The sequence below is a fragment of the Mixophyes fleayi genome, chromosome 7 (genome assembly GCF_038048845.1).
Source record: "Mixophyes fleayi isolate aMixFle1 chromosome 7, aMixFle1.hap1, whole genome shotgun sequence".
Taxonomy (NCBI): domain Eukaryota; kingdom Metazoa; phylum Chordata; class Amphibia; order Anura; family Limnodynastidae; genus Mixophyes; species Mixophyes fleayi.
In genome coordinates this window covers 108,776,990-108,789,898 of record NC_134408.1, presented here as the reverse complement: position 1 = coordinate 108,789,898, position 12,909 = coordinate 108,776,990, and the positions used below count along the sequence as shown (strand labels likewise).

General features: G+C 38.0%; 1 protein-coding gene across 3 annotated transcripts in view; it reads left to right on the top strand.

Moving 5' to 3' along the window:
• ERBB4 (erb-b2 receptor tyrosine kinase 4) overlaps window positions 1–12,909 on the top strand; it is a 634,946-nt gene that overhangs the window by 446,780 nt on the left and 175,257 nt on the right. For all 3 annotated transcript variants that reach the window (XM_075180320.1, XM_075180321.1, XM_075180319.1), the window contains exons 7-11: window positions 1,238–1,379; window positions 2,323–2,436; window positions 3,603–3,729; window positions 9,166–9,239; window positions 9,419–9,509. In XM_075180320.1, the coding sequence (XP_075036421.1) occupies window positions 1,238–1,379; window positions 2,323–2,436; window positions 3,603–3,729; window positions 9,166–9,239; window positions 9,419–9,509 (548 nt within the window). The remainder of the gene's footprint in view (window positions 1–1,237; window positions 1,380–2,322; window positions 2,437–3,602; window positions 3,730–9,165; window positions 9,240–9,418; window positions 9,510–12,909) is intronic.

Here is a 12,909-nt window from a genome sequence, read left to right as displayed (position 1 = left end):
TTTCTGTACTATTGAGCTTGCAATCACATTTTTAATGCCCTAGACAAGAAAAGGCAAATTGACTTGTTTAATGACACCCGTTGACTACACTGGGATTCAAACCATGGTCTACTATAAATCTTTACTCTCCCTGTTTTGTAGTCAGGTCATTTAACAGCAGACAATTAATCAACGTCTGCCCCATAGTTTACAACCACTTGGTAAACCTGGAACTCATGCTGTAAATATATCAGGATGCTCTACAGTCAGACAAGATGTGCTATGATTATTTTATAAGTTGAAAGTGTTATGATGTTCTAACCATGTTCAGTATCACACGGTGAGGGGAAATAAAACGAGATTGCTGTGCTAGCCAGTTCAGAATTTCTGATCCGACAGTAAGATAATGAGAGTTAGCATATCATTGCAATATTTTTCCCTGTCCGTAAAGCCAGACAGAATCTCACAATTGACATTTGCACACTCTATCCATGCGTCATAGAAGTCTTCAGCTTGCGGCAAATATACTAAAAATGCAAGATAAACAAAGAAAATACTGAGCACCGAAGCAAACTTTTCCAGGACTTCTTACATTAACCTTAAAAAGGGTTTGTAAGAAGTATTTGATAAAGGCTTACAGAGGGTGGGAGGATGAGGTCCCTCCGGAGGCAGCAAACCTAGATTTTCTCTTGCAGAAGTGATAACCTCCCCCTGTGTTGATTCAATAGAAATGAATGTCAACCCCACTTCCTAATTGGTAGTTTCAATCCACAGCTGGAATTTAAACGGGTGGCGTAGGAGAAGCAGCAGGCCAGCCCTCCGAAGTACAGATCATTAGTGTGTTCAGTGGGAATGTAGGCAGCATCAGCTATTAACTGCTGTCACCAGCACTACTCCTCAGCCTGCTCCTGTCAACCACTGTCAACAAAATATTTATTTTTGCTTGCTGCTTTTTATAAAGGAAAAAACAGAACTTTTTAGAACATTTCCTCATAGAGGACACTTGGCACCAGTACCTCCTTCCTCATTTCAATGCAAAGACATTGTGTGCCTTCTGTCATCTGAATTTGGGGGTGGTTGGACTGGATTTTGAGTATGCTGGGGATGCACACACACAAGGGAATTAATAGGCTCTATTTATGTTACAATAACAGAAATTAAGTAGCAGCTTTGGTGCAAATATTGAGTAGGTTCTCAGAGCTTCTTGATGTCTGATATAGTAAACAATTACAATTCTTAACCTGTCCTCTCTTCCCAGGCCTGCATGAAATTTAATGACAGCGGCTCCTGTGTCACTCAGTGTCCCCAGCCCAATATATACAATCCAACTGCCTTTCAACTGGAGCAGAACCCTAAGGCCAAGTACACATATGGCGCTTTCTGTGTGAACAAATGTCCACGTAAGTTTATTTAAATCGTACTATGGCACTTCTACATCACATGTAGACCAGGAATACTAATTGTGCAGGTCAAACACTTAGAACACAACTACTGCAGTATCATGTCTGTCCATCCGATGGAGCTATCACTTGTTTCCTGTCTGTAACCCAGCATGCCCATTGGGACCATTCAATTAAAATAATTCTATATACGGAATTAATAAGTCCTTAGAGAACATGTGTATAAGTGTGGGGGCTGGTAAAATAGTGTATTTATTATATTCGTGGCATAATACCACAATTACAAGATTTGTGGCACACTAAAAGAAAATCTCTTTCATCACTTCATAAAAAAAATTCTGATTCAAGAATAAAAGCCGCATCCTGTGTTTTTTACTTATCTAAGATGTGGCATGGTTCCTTTTAGTCTCCTTTCCATTGGCTGCATTGTGGCGTTGCGATGCTTAAGGATGCCAGGAGGCAGCCGAAAAAAAGAAATGCTTGTATATAGGTGGTATCCGCACCTATTATTACTATAATACCTGCGTGATGGGACTCTAGGAGGAGGGTGCCACTAGGGCAGTAAAGTGTGGCCAACTGCTGAAGCGCAGTCCCTGTAGTGCCTCCTGTATATCGTCACCATCTTCAGCTTGGTGCCATGGGCTGCGGCACCTCTCTCACCGCCCTAATGCTCCTAAACATACAACAGAGATCTATAGGAACGCTCATTAAGTACATGGTACACTATGCTGCAAGGAAGCTTTAGCCATGTTTTGAGGGCTAAGTACAAGTTTTTGTTTCCACTTTTAATTATTATTTGCTTTGGACGCCCATGTGCACAAGCTATTAGTGTGATGCAGCCACACTTGGTGACTTATTTATTTTATTGTCCTTTTTTTGCTCTATGCACAAATGGTCATGTGGTGCATTTTTTTTATTAATTCATTTTCTCTCTGCTCTGTAGATAATTTTGTTGTGGATGACAGCTCTTGCGTACGTGCCTGTCCAAGTAACAAGATGGAAGTAGAGGAGAGTGGAATCAAGATGTGTAAGCCTTGTGCAGGAATCTGTCCAAAAGGTTAGTCTTTGTTGAGAGAAAACAATTATGGTTAATTTTGGGGTCATGGTTACAAAGGAATATAACATAATAGTAGTAGACCCTCTTTAGAGGATAATCAGAAGGACTATTGGTGCTACAACTCAGGGGCCAGAACCATATGGCATCCATGTCTGTCCCACAAATTATTAGTAATACAGGAAAGATCTAACAGAATAGACCACACCCCATCTGCCTGCTCTTGACGAACGCTGCAGTGTATAAATAAAGATTGAATGTATTAGTGCAATATGAATGAGGTCTGGAGAAAAGGAATGATAGGCGATGACAAGTTGTGAGGGAAAAGGGGAGATATTATTACAATACCATCCTGTGTAGTCTTATTCTGCTTTTGTAGTTCATATACAATTATGTTTACTTTAATTGTTTTGCACCATAGCAGACCTAAAGACAAAGTTTTCAAACCATATTAGTTTTAAAATGGAGCAATAGATAACTGACAGAATAAAATATAATTTTATCTGTCAGAAATGACACCCTGGAGATATGCAAATTATAACCTATATAGTGAGAATACAGGTTGAGACGCTCAAATTTATGAAAACTTATAACAAGCACAGGATAATTTTAGTGATCTGGAAGGCAGTTGTCCACACTCTACAAAATGTAACTTGTTTTCTGCCTTATTGCCTGAAGACACATCAATGATCTGTAAGCCAGGAGAGGGACGTACATAAGTATACCATTTGTTAGAGACCATGAATGACTGGGGAAGCCAAAATATCTTTCTGACTGTTATTAAACTATGAATCTCCAAATTTTCTGACTGTCTGAACAGTCTGGGAGCCGTTGATCAGCCAAAGAGCTACAGGTTTTATATAGGATAAATGGTGGTGTATACGGTGGTATGCCATACCGCCACTTCTCCTACTGCATTCATTGTACAACTGTCAGATTCACTTACTGTACATTTCCATTGCACTTTTTGTACTACCACTTCTACATTTCATAGCGCCACTTCTACATTTCTATTCCGTCACTTCAACATTTCCATAGCCCCACTTCAACATTTCCATAGCGCCACTTCTAAATTTTCACTTTGTTCACTGTAAAGGATAGTAATATTTAATCACCTTGGTTTGTCAGGCCTATTCTGTGCTGCTATGTCATCACTTTGCTTTTTCTAGTGTGTGATGGAATTGGGACAGTGTCCCTGAAATCATCTCAAACCGTGGATTCCAGCAACATTGACAAGTTTGTAAACTGCACCAAGATCAATGGGAACCTTCTATTCCTCGTCACCGGCATTGAGGGGTGAGTATGAGATCATCACTCTCTTTAACAAGAGTGCAAGCAAAAACATCACAACATAGAGATGGATTAACAAGTCATTTCTCAATATTCAAATTAAGGGTGAGCTCTATGTCTTTATGTTTGGTTTACTAAACATCTAATTGTGACTTAGTTTGTGCTAATGTTGAAATCAAAATTGCCCTGAACAAGGCATTTCACCATTATGTACCTTCAATATGAGCAAGTGTAGAAACTTTTCACTTGAAATTGTATTCATAATAATAATTAGTACTAATAATAATAGCACCCAGTAGGTAAGTCCCATAGGGATACATGACCATTATATCAGTTGCCAGCTGCTAAGACATCAATGTATTTTGAAGAAATATAGCAATATTTCTTGCGGATATCATGGAAAACACTTAGGGGTATATTTACTAAACTACGGGTTTGAAAAAGTGGCAACCAATCAGATTCTAGCTGTCATTTTGTAGAATGTACTAAACAAATGACAGCTAGAACCTGATTGCTTGCTATAGGCAACATCTCCACTTCTTCAAACCCGCAGTTTAGTAAATCTAGCCCTTAGAATGTACTGTACCTCTATAATTATTATCTTTATTCTGGAACTGCCTCTGTGCTCATTATTACTGTGATGATAAGAAAAGGAAACTACCTCTCTTGTCACCGCTATCATTGTTTCCCCTGAGGAGGAGCCCTCATTCAGCTGTTTCCCATCTGCATAGTCCCATGTCACACCTCCTCATATATTATGCCCGCAAGTGTTTCACAAGGATGGATGTCATTAGCACGCTTCTACTGGGAGGTGCTTTTGATCTACAATTAAGTAACGTGGCATGATAAGCAGAGCTAGTATAAGGGAACAGACAGGTTCCGCTGGGAATATTGAGGCCCCAGGCAGGGAGCCGTGAGTCTGCAATTCACTGGAGAAGTGACAAAATCCACAATTAGAAAAATTCAAATCCCTGGTAGGTGGTGGTCTAGAATGATCAGTGTGATGGAGTCGAAGAATATTCATTGTAATGTATGTTATGACCTTGAAACTGCAATGTCATTAAAAGTCCATTTTCTCAGGAATCCTGGAAGCATCAAGGCGGAACATGAACTGAAAGATGCCGTTTAACTTCCAAAAATATATGTTTCATTTCTGATATGATATTGTACAATATAGTAGCGCAGAGATATCACATATGTTAGGAAACTGCTGATATGGCAAATTAGTTTTTTTTTACAGAAATATATGGAATTACTCTGTAGTGCTATAAAGCACACAGGTGAATTTATCATGCTGAATGACTTCCACCTTTAATAATGCAATAAGGGTCATTTAGCAAGCAAGATGCTTTCTCCAAATGAATTACATTATTTGGTTTAAATAGTAAACAAAATATCTGTATTCTGTACCAATTCTCTAAAAGCAGGCACCAATTATTTCACAGAGGAGCTTCTATTATTCCAAAGGGAGTCTCGAGTTATTCTAAATGTAGGCCCTCATTATTCCAAAGACATTCTCCCATTATTCCAATGAAGGGTTCCCAGTAATCCAAAGGGAAGCTCCTAGTATTCCAGAGGGAGTATACTATAATTCCACTCTGCCTCTATTCCAGAAGGAAGCTCCCATTATTCCAGAGGGAGGCACCCATTATTCCAGAGGGAGTCTCTTATAATTCCTAAAGGAGTCTGCCTCTATTTCATAGGGAAACTCCTATTATTCCAGAGGGAGTCTCCCATTATTCCTAAAGCAGTCTGCCTCTATTCCAGAGGGAAGCTCCCATTTTTCCAGCAAAACTTCCAAAGACTCCTATATTGACATTTAATAGTAGATGAGTGTCCAGAGAGGAGTACAATTGCATATATATTCTTAGGCTTTCAAGCTTCTATAGAATATAACATGTACAACAGCAGGGGGTCTTCTACGTTGGTACACAAAGCAAGGGTCTACACATCATTTAGTGTTGGTCATCCCATGATGTTTTTGTTAAGTGATTGTTTTCTACCAACTACATATTAATGGCATTATAAAACACAAACATTAGTTTGTAAAGGTCCCCAGTTTACGTTTGTTATATTTATTGACATTACCTTACTTAGTTAATTAGTGAAGTTTTTATACTATATTTATAAAAGCATATGCTTTTTTTTGCACACCAATAGCATGTAATTAATAATGCACATAAGGATTTAATTAAAATTAAATCGTTAAAAATGTGCAGTGGGTTAGAAGGGTTCTCCACACAGGTAACCTGGGCCCTGAATGAAAAATGTTGACAACTGCTATTCTACAGGGTGATTAAATGTCAACATTAGACAGTATGACGTGGCCTGTATAGACATTAGCCACCTTTCATAAATAATGTTGACATTACCAAGTGTTCATTTATACAAATCAATGCTAACTGCTGTCTATATTAGCCTTCCATATGAATTCAACTAAATTCACCCTAGCGTATGCCACTTGGCATTAAAACTATTACTAACATTTGGTGGGTTGACTAGTCCAGTTGCTTACAGTTTTAAGGCATCCCTAAACCTTAAAATAAAAAATGTCACATGAACCATGGAGGTAAAATACAAAATGCATTTATAACCTGACATTACACTGCAGCTCTGTTAAGAAATAAAATAATAAAGTATTACCTCCTTAATCCATACTTTAGGACAGTGTCCTAATAGTATTTGCTACAGGCCAAAAAGTTGAGACTGCATTCATTTGAGCTGTTGTACTTTGGCCCGGCCTACTGTATGTATCTACCAATCCATACAGTGCATTTCTCCAAACCTGTCAGTCACTCTCTGTCTGCTCTGTTGAAGCTCCTCCCTCCTGAGATGACAGTCTGTTGCAGATGGAGAAAATTGAGCATAACAGACATAATTTGTTAAAATAAAGGTACTGTAGTTATGTCATGTATATTAAACATCTTAGTAATACACTATAACACTATTTTTGATATATAGTAATGTTAAGTAGTGGCTTTGCTTGACTTCAATTGCAAGCCCAGTTCTTTATCACATTAATACATTAATTACTTGCTCAGAAAATACACTTTTTTCTGTTGTATTGCAAGGTCAGGTAAAAGAATCAAGAATTTATTCAGGTGTTTTATTTTGGACTTCAATCACAGTTTACATTATAACAGGAGCCTAGTTGATCATGCAACACTCACAGTTGCAGGGAAAATCTATTTCCAGAGGGGTAAGGAAATGTGTTAGTTAATTTGGCATGTCTCTTAGTAGTGAATCCCTTCAGCAACATATGATGCAGAATAATGACCCCAGGGACAATGGACCATTGCCATTTCTTGAAATACAGACATTTTAATGGTGAATAAAGAATCTTTCCTGCTGGCACTCGCACCAAAGATTATACAATTTAGTTCTAGCAGAGAAATAAAAAGTCAAACTTTAGGGATTTGTAAACTCATTGCCAGCTGGGTCGCTACTTGAAATGGAATTTCATTTCCGAGGAATCGCTGAGTGATTTTTAGCAAATAAAAAAAAAAAAAGGTTTGGTGCCTGAAATGAATCATGTTAATGAGCGTGTGTGAGCAATAGCCCAGACTTGTAAATAACCTTGAGATAAAATATATATTCACTTGTAACTGTCTCACTTCTCAGATTAAGGAGGAAGGATACTGATGTGATGAGGTCCTGGTAGGACAGAGTGACTGAGGAATACTAAGGGAGTAAGGTCCTGGTGGGTCACTTTCACTAAGGAACTCAAAAATAATGATAATGAAATTGTCTTCTAACTATCAAGTTTCCATAGTCCCTTCAGAACCATTGAAACTAAATGCAGGGCATTAGTTCACACAGGGAAGGAGGAGTGGGAGATGCTAATAGGCACCACACTAAAAATCACAATCACGACTTTGAATGACAGAAACTTTTCCCTGTAACTGCTCTAATGACTTTCATCTGCTCTCTGAATATGCAAAATATCAGCTATTTTAGCCATTTTGAAATAGAGATAGATAACATACCATGGTGATCCTGTCTCATTTTTAAGAATACTTGCCTACTGTTCCGGAAATTCTGGGAGGCTCCAGAATTCTGTGGAGTCCTCCTGGTCTCCCGAAAGAGAAGGCATCCTCCAGAAACATTGAGGAGGCGGAGCTTAATGGTGTTACACTTATTTGAGGCATATATGGTAAAATGGACAGATATTTTCAACCACCTTGGAAGGTATCATTTATTGAAACTTGATCACTGATTTCAGTAGTACATCTTTCCCAGAGTATAAATGCATTTTAAAGGTATATTGCAGTATTAATAATAACAAATTACTAAGGGGGGTATTCAGTGCCCCACAATGAAGTGGCGATGTCTGTCTGCGCGACTATTTGGGTCTATGGTACCAAAACATCACTGGTTATCCCAGGGTGCTAAGATAAATTGGGGATGGTACATTGCCTTTACGACCGTTCTGTAGGCAGTCCACGGAACATTGCAGGGAATTGAAATTGCCCCTAAAAATGTTAAATAGTGGAGATAAAAAATTCTTCATGTCCCATTCTGGATATGATTTATATAATACATAAAGTAAAAGTTCAAATTGTAGTACAAAACTCTACAAATAACATCTCTCCAGATAATCCATGAAAATGCAGAATAGGGCCATGCATCCATCTATGCACGGTGTTGCAAAATTTAATTTCTCGTACCTCCAGCATTTGCCAGCCATAATAGAAATATTATGCAAACACAGTACAACACATGTACGACTGCATTGGCTTCCAATATAGCGCGTTGTTTTCACATAGTTATTTATTTCATTTTCTTTTAAGAATGTCAATACAATAAACAGAATATTTCCTACAATATTGTAGTTTAATGCATATGCTGTGTGATTTTTATGCCTGATTGAGAAACCATTTTTTATAGATGTTCCTAGTTCAAAGATAGACAACCACATAATTGATAGTTCAGGAACAAGTGCTGCTTATGTGTTATTTATTACAATGTGATACAAAACCAATTAGTGCTATAATAAAAGAAAGCACTTTTATATATATTTCAAAATGGTGTATTTGCATAGCATTGTATCCCCTCCATAAATGTTCTTATTCTCCATATTTAATTTAATTACAGATTTCTTATTTATGGTAAGATATCTGCTGCTAATTGTAGTCCCTCAGCATCCTATAGCAACATGTTTGTTAGGCCTCTGGTTAAATAAAATATATACATTAAACGTTATTTCAATTGACAGCGATATTTGTTTTTCACCCCAGAGACATGTCAGGGGCTTCCAGGTTGCTATCAGGCCTCTCAATGTAATATGCAAAATAACATAGGTGTAAACTGTATTGCTGAATATACCAAGGACTGGATTTTGTTCACGCCCTCTTGTGTTTGCTGCAAAGAACTGCAGCTGAAGTAGCTCTGTGTGGGACGAATCTTGAGGATTTATTTATCTTATGTTTTATAATTCTCCAGGGATGAGTATCACAGTATAGCTGCGTTGGATCCAGAGAAGCTGAATATCTTCCGCACTGTTCGAGAAATCACAGGTAGGGTGCTCCAGTTTTGGAATCATATTAGATATCTATTTAGCTGTAAAGTGTACAGTATATGTGAATGTGTCATTCTGTTGATATTCAGTGTGATATATTTATCATTGTAAGGACATCATTGTCATAACTTTGTTTTCCGTCACATGATAATAACCATTGTGCATTAATGTCCTCAGGTTACTTAAATATACAGTCCTGGCCGAAAAATATGACAGACCTTAGTGTCTTTTCCAACCTGGTCAGCATTGGAGGGCGTGATTTATACAGGTAGGATACATGACATTTCAGCTGCAGTGCACTTATAAACTTACTTGACTTTAACACACAGTAAAATGATAGAATTGTATTAGACTGTAACATATCAGTATAATTGCATAATTGTAACCTTGAAAAAGATTCTGAGACAAATGCACCAAATCATCTATTCTCCTTTTACTGTCTGTGCTGTGCTGTGAGTCAGCCAATAGGGAGTCACTGACATTAGACAATGAATTAATATATAGTGTGGAGTTTGTAGCAGACAATGTAGTGTCTAAAAAGTATCTAAACGTATGTAATATAGAAAAAATAGACGTGTTGTTGATAGAGGAAGATGGAAAATGTTGGACATGGGTTGGCATCTTTTTATTTTTACCGACAAATATTTATTTGCTTAATATGAATATATTATAGAAAATATAACAGCCAACAATTTAGAAAGCAAAGGGTCTCAGGAACTGGTAAAAAGGGTTCACAAACTACTTAGGCATATTAATGTATTGCATGTTATATGTAGTCTAGTAACTGTAAAGTGTCATTTTATTTCTGATTGCTATATTTTTTTAATGATGGCTGAAAAATTGTCTTGCAAGTAGTTTTTTTCCTGCATGCAAGTTGCTTATCCCATAGATTTGACTTATATATTTTTTAGCTACTAATATAATATGTTTATTAATAGCCAAAGAAACCAGCAATATATGGCAGTGTGTTTTGGTATATTTGGTATATAAGCCATTGTACAGTGCTAATAGTTTGCTTACTTGAGTGACTATTCTTCCAACTGTGTTGAGTTTCGGTAAAATAAATGGTTAGCAGGGAATATACAAATCTGTGCTGATAAGAAAGTTGCTTGTCTGCGTGAAGCCAGGAACAGCTGGGTTTGTGTCACAATTCATGTACTTGGATGAATATTTAATGACTATTATGTGATCTTGGATTACAACGTTATATAGAGGCCTGAGGAAAGTGAACTGCTGAATTTTATATATTGTGCAAAGTAATGCTTACATAGAGTATGCAGAAGAAGCTCAGTGATTTCATTGGCAAAAACCAGAACAGACTTCAGACTTATATATTGTAAAAAGTGTTGGACTGGGGCATGAAGGATTGACCGAGGAAACTATTGACAAGTGCCAACATAACAGCATATGTCACCAATGTGCTGTGGCTCCCTGCTGATTGGGGGTAGATCAGCCTGTGGAGGAGGCATAACCAGCCCACACAGTGCAAGATTAGTGCTTAACAATTTTGTTTAGGGAGTGATATTACACATAATTTACAGGCAGCTATAAATACACTGTTAAAACAATATGCTTTTATTATTTTTACTGATTTATAAATGTTGAATATATAATTACCGTGCAAGTTTCCACCACAGTAATTCTATATAAAGCATTTATAAATCAGTATAAACGTAAATAGTTAAAATGACCTTGCCATAATAGCCTTTGAGTCATATGTCCCCTTAACAACCACTGACCTGGCATGCTGGGTCAAGTGGTTCCAGTGCAGTTAGTTTATATATACTGCAGTACTGTGGACTGTGGTCGCATGTCCAGTGGAGGAGGCCTCTAGTCTTCACGGTCTTCTTCTGACATCTGCTGCTCCTTGTGGGAAGGAACACTATGCAGAGTGCTGGTACTCCCACTGATGATGTCACTTTTGCTCTGCTTAGACAACCTACATCATGGAGCAGCAGTGTGTACTGTGTAACGCAGTGCAGTACTCTGACCTCTTGTCCATTGGACACTGCTGCAGGGTAAGAGCTGTTGGCGAGGGGAAATTGGGAGAGCATTGTGAAGTGGAACATATTTCACTAATGTTCCTGCAGCGAGGACAGTAAACCTGACTGTATCAATTACTATACTTAATTAGGGACTCCACACCTGTATCATGCCAGTTGGCACACTGTGCTGCTTTCTCCTACCTATTCTTGCAGGTTTTACAACCTGCTGGTGTCTTAAGCTCTGTTGTTGCTTGTCTGGATCCTGGAATGTTGGGTCCCTGATTGTGGAAGAGATAGGTACTATTCACCTCCTGAATAGCTAATTTAAGAGTGAACACTTTAGGTCTTTCTTTCCTCAATTAGCCCCGACATCAAATCAGTTAATACCCACATTTAAAATATAGGCCTCCTGAGCAGAGGTCAGAGAAGATGCTGACTCCAGCTCAATCTGCGTAAGGATCAAGGAAAATGTATATAAATTACTATACAGGTGGTACTATGTGATGACGACTCAAAAGATACCCCTAGATACCTCCAACAGATGCTGCAGAGGTTGCCCCTTAGAGGGCTTGTTTCTTCATATTTGAATGGGATACACAAAGCTCTATAGCCCCCACTTTACAAAATACTAAATACAAAATACTAAGAAAGTAAATGAATCGTGGTGGGAACTTTATTAGTGTATTCAGTGGATTTTGTAGCCTTTTCAAAAGTTTGTGAATTTCGTGGGCTGTAAACACTTACACATATGAGCAGTATTAAAGTGTTGATGACTAATGGAATTTCTTGGACTTTTCAATTTTTTTATGTATACTTTTGCCTTTATTTTTCAGATTGCTGAGCAGGTCATAGATAATAAAAACAGAAAATCCTTTGCTTAGTAATTTTTTACAAGTTGACTAAATTGTTTTTGACTCCAAACATCAGTTACGACAGTGTCTTTAATCTGAGGGAAAACATCTGAGGAAAAATACCTGTGTTTTTAAATTATGAGGATCCCCATAGTTCCATTGAAGATAGGTCTGGGATGCAGCATTAAATCCTGTTTCAGTCAGACAAGAAGCTACAATTACCGTATCAGAGATTCCTGCCTCTCCCCCCCCACACTGCAGACAGAATAAAGCAGGTGCCCACACAGAGGTTACGGCATACTGTATACCAGTGCTGAGAATAATTATTTGTCTCTGCGGGGCTAAGACTGAGAAGGAAGGGCAGGGGGCACATTTAATGATGGCCTTGGCTGGGAAGTTATAAAACACCACGTCCTCAGCAGCCAACAAGCTGGCAGACTTTCTCACACTATCTTCCGCCTGTCTGGAGTGGTGATGGCAAAAGCATTTTTTGATTTAAAGCACCCGTGGGGCAGCACTCTCTGAAATAGCAGGTGTCCCCTTTAGTAGTTTAGACTTTGCAGGGTAATAGAAGGAAGCAAACAGATCTAAACTGAACCCAGGCTGTGAGTATCGACCTTCCCTATTAAATAAACTGAGACAATGATAGTGTATCAGACACTGACTGTACTCCTCTTATTACAGACAGCTCCACCTCACAGCATTTAGAAACTGAAGTCTTAAGCAAGGAAGCTACAGGGGGACCTGCTTAATGCCTACTTCTATGAGTAATGAGCTATAAAATAGAAAAAAAAACACGTAAATTCCATACAGAAATCTTATAATAAAAAAC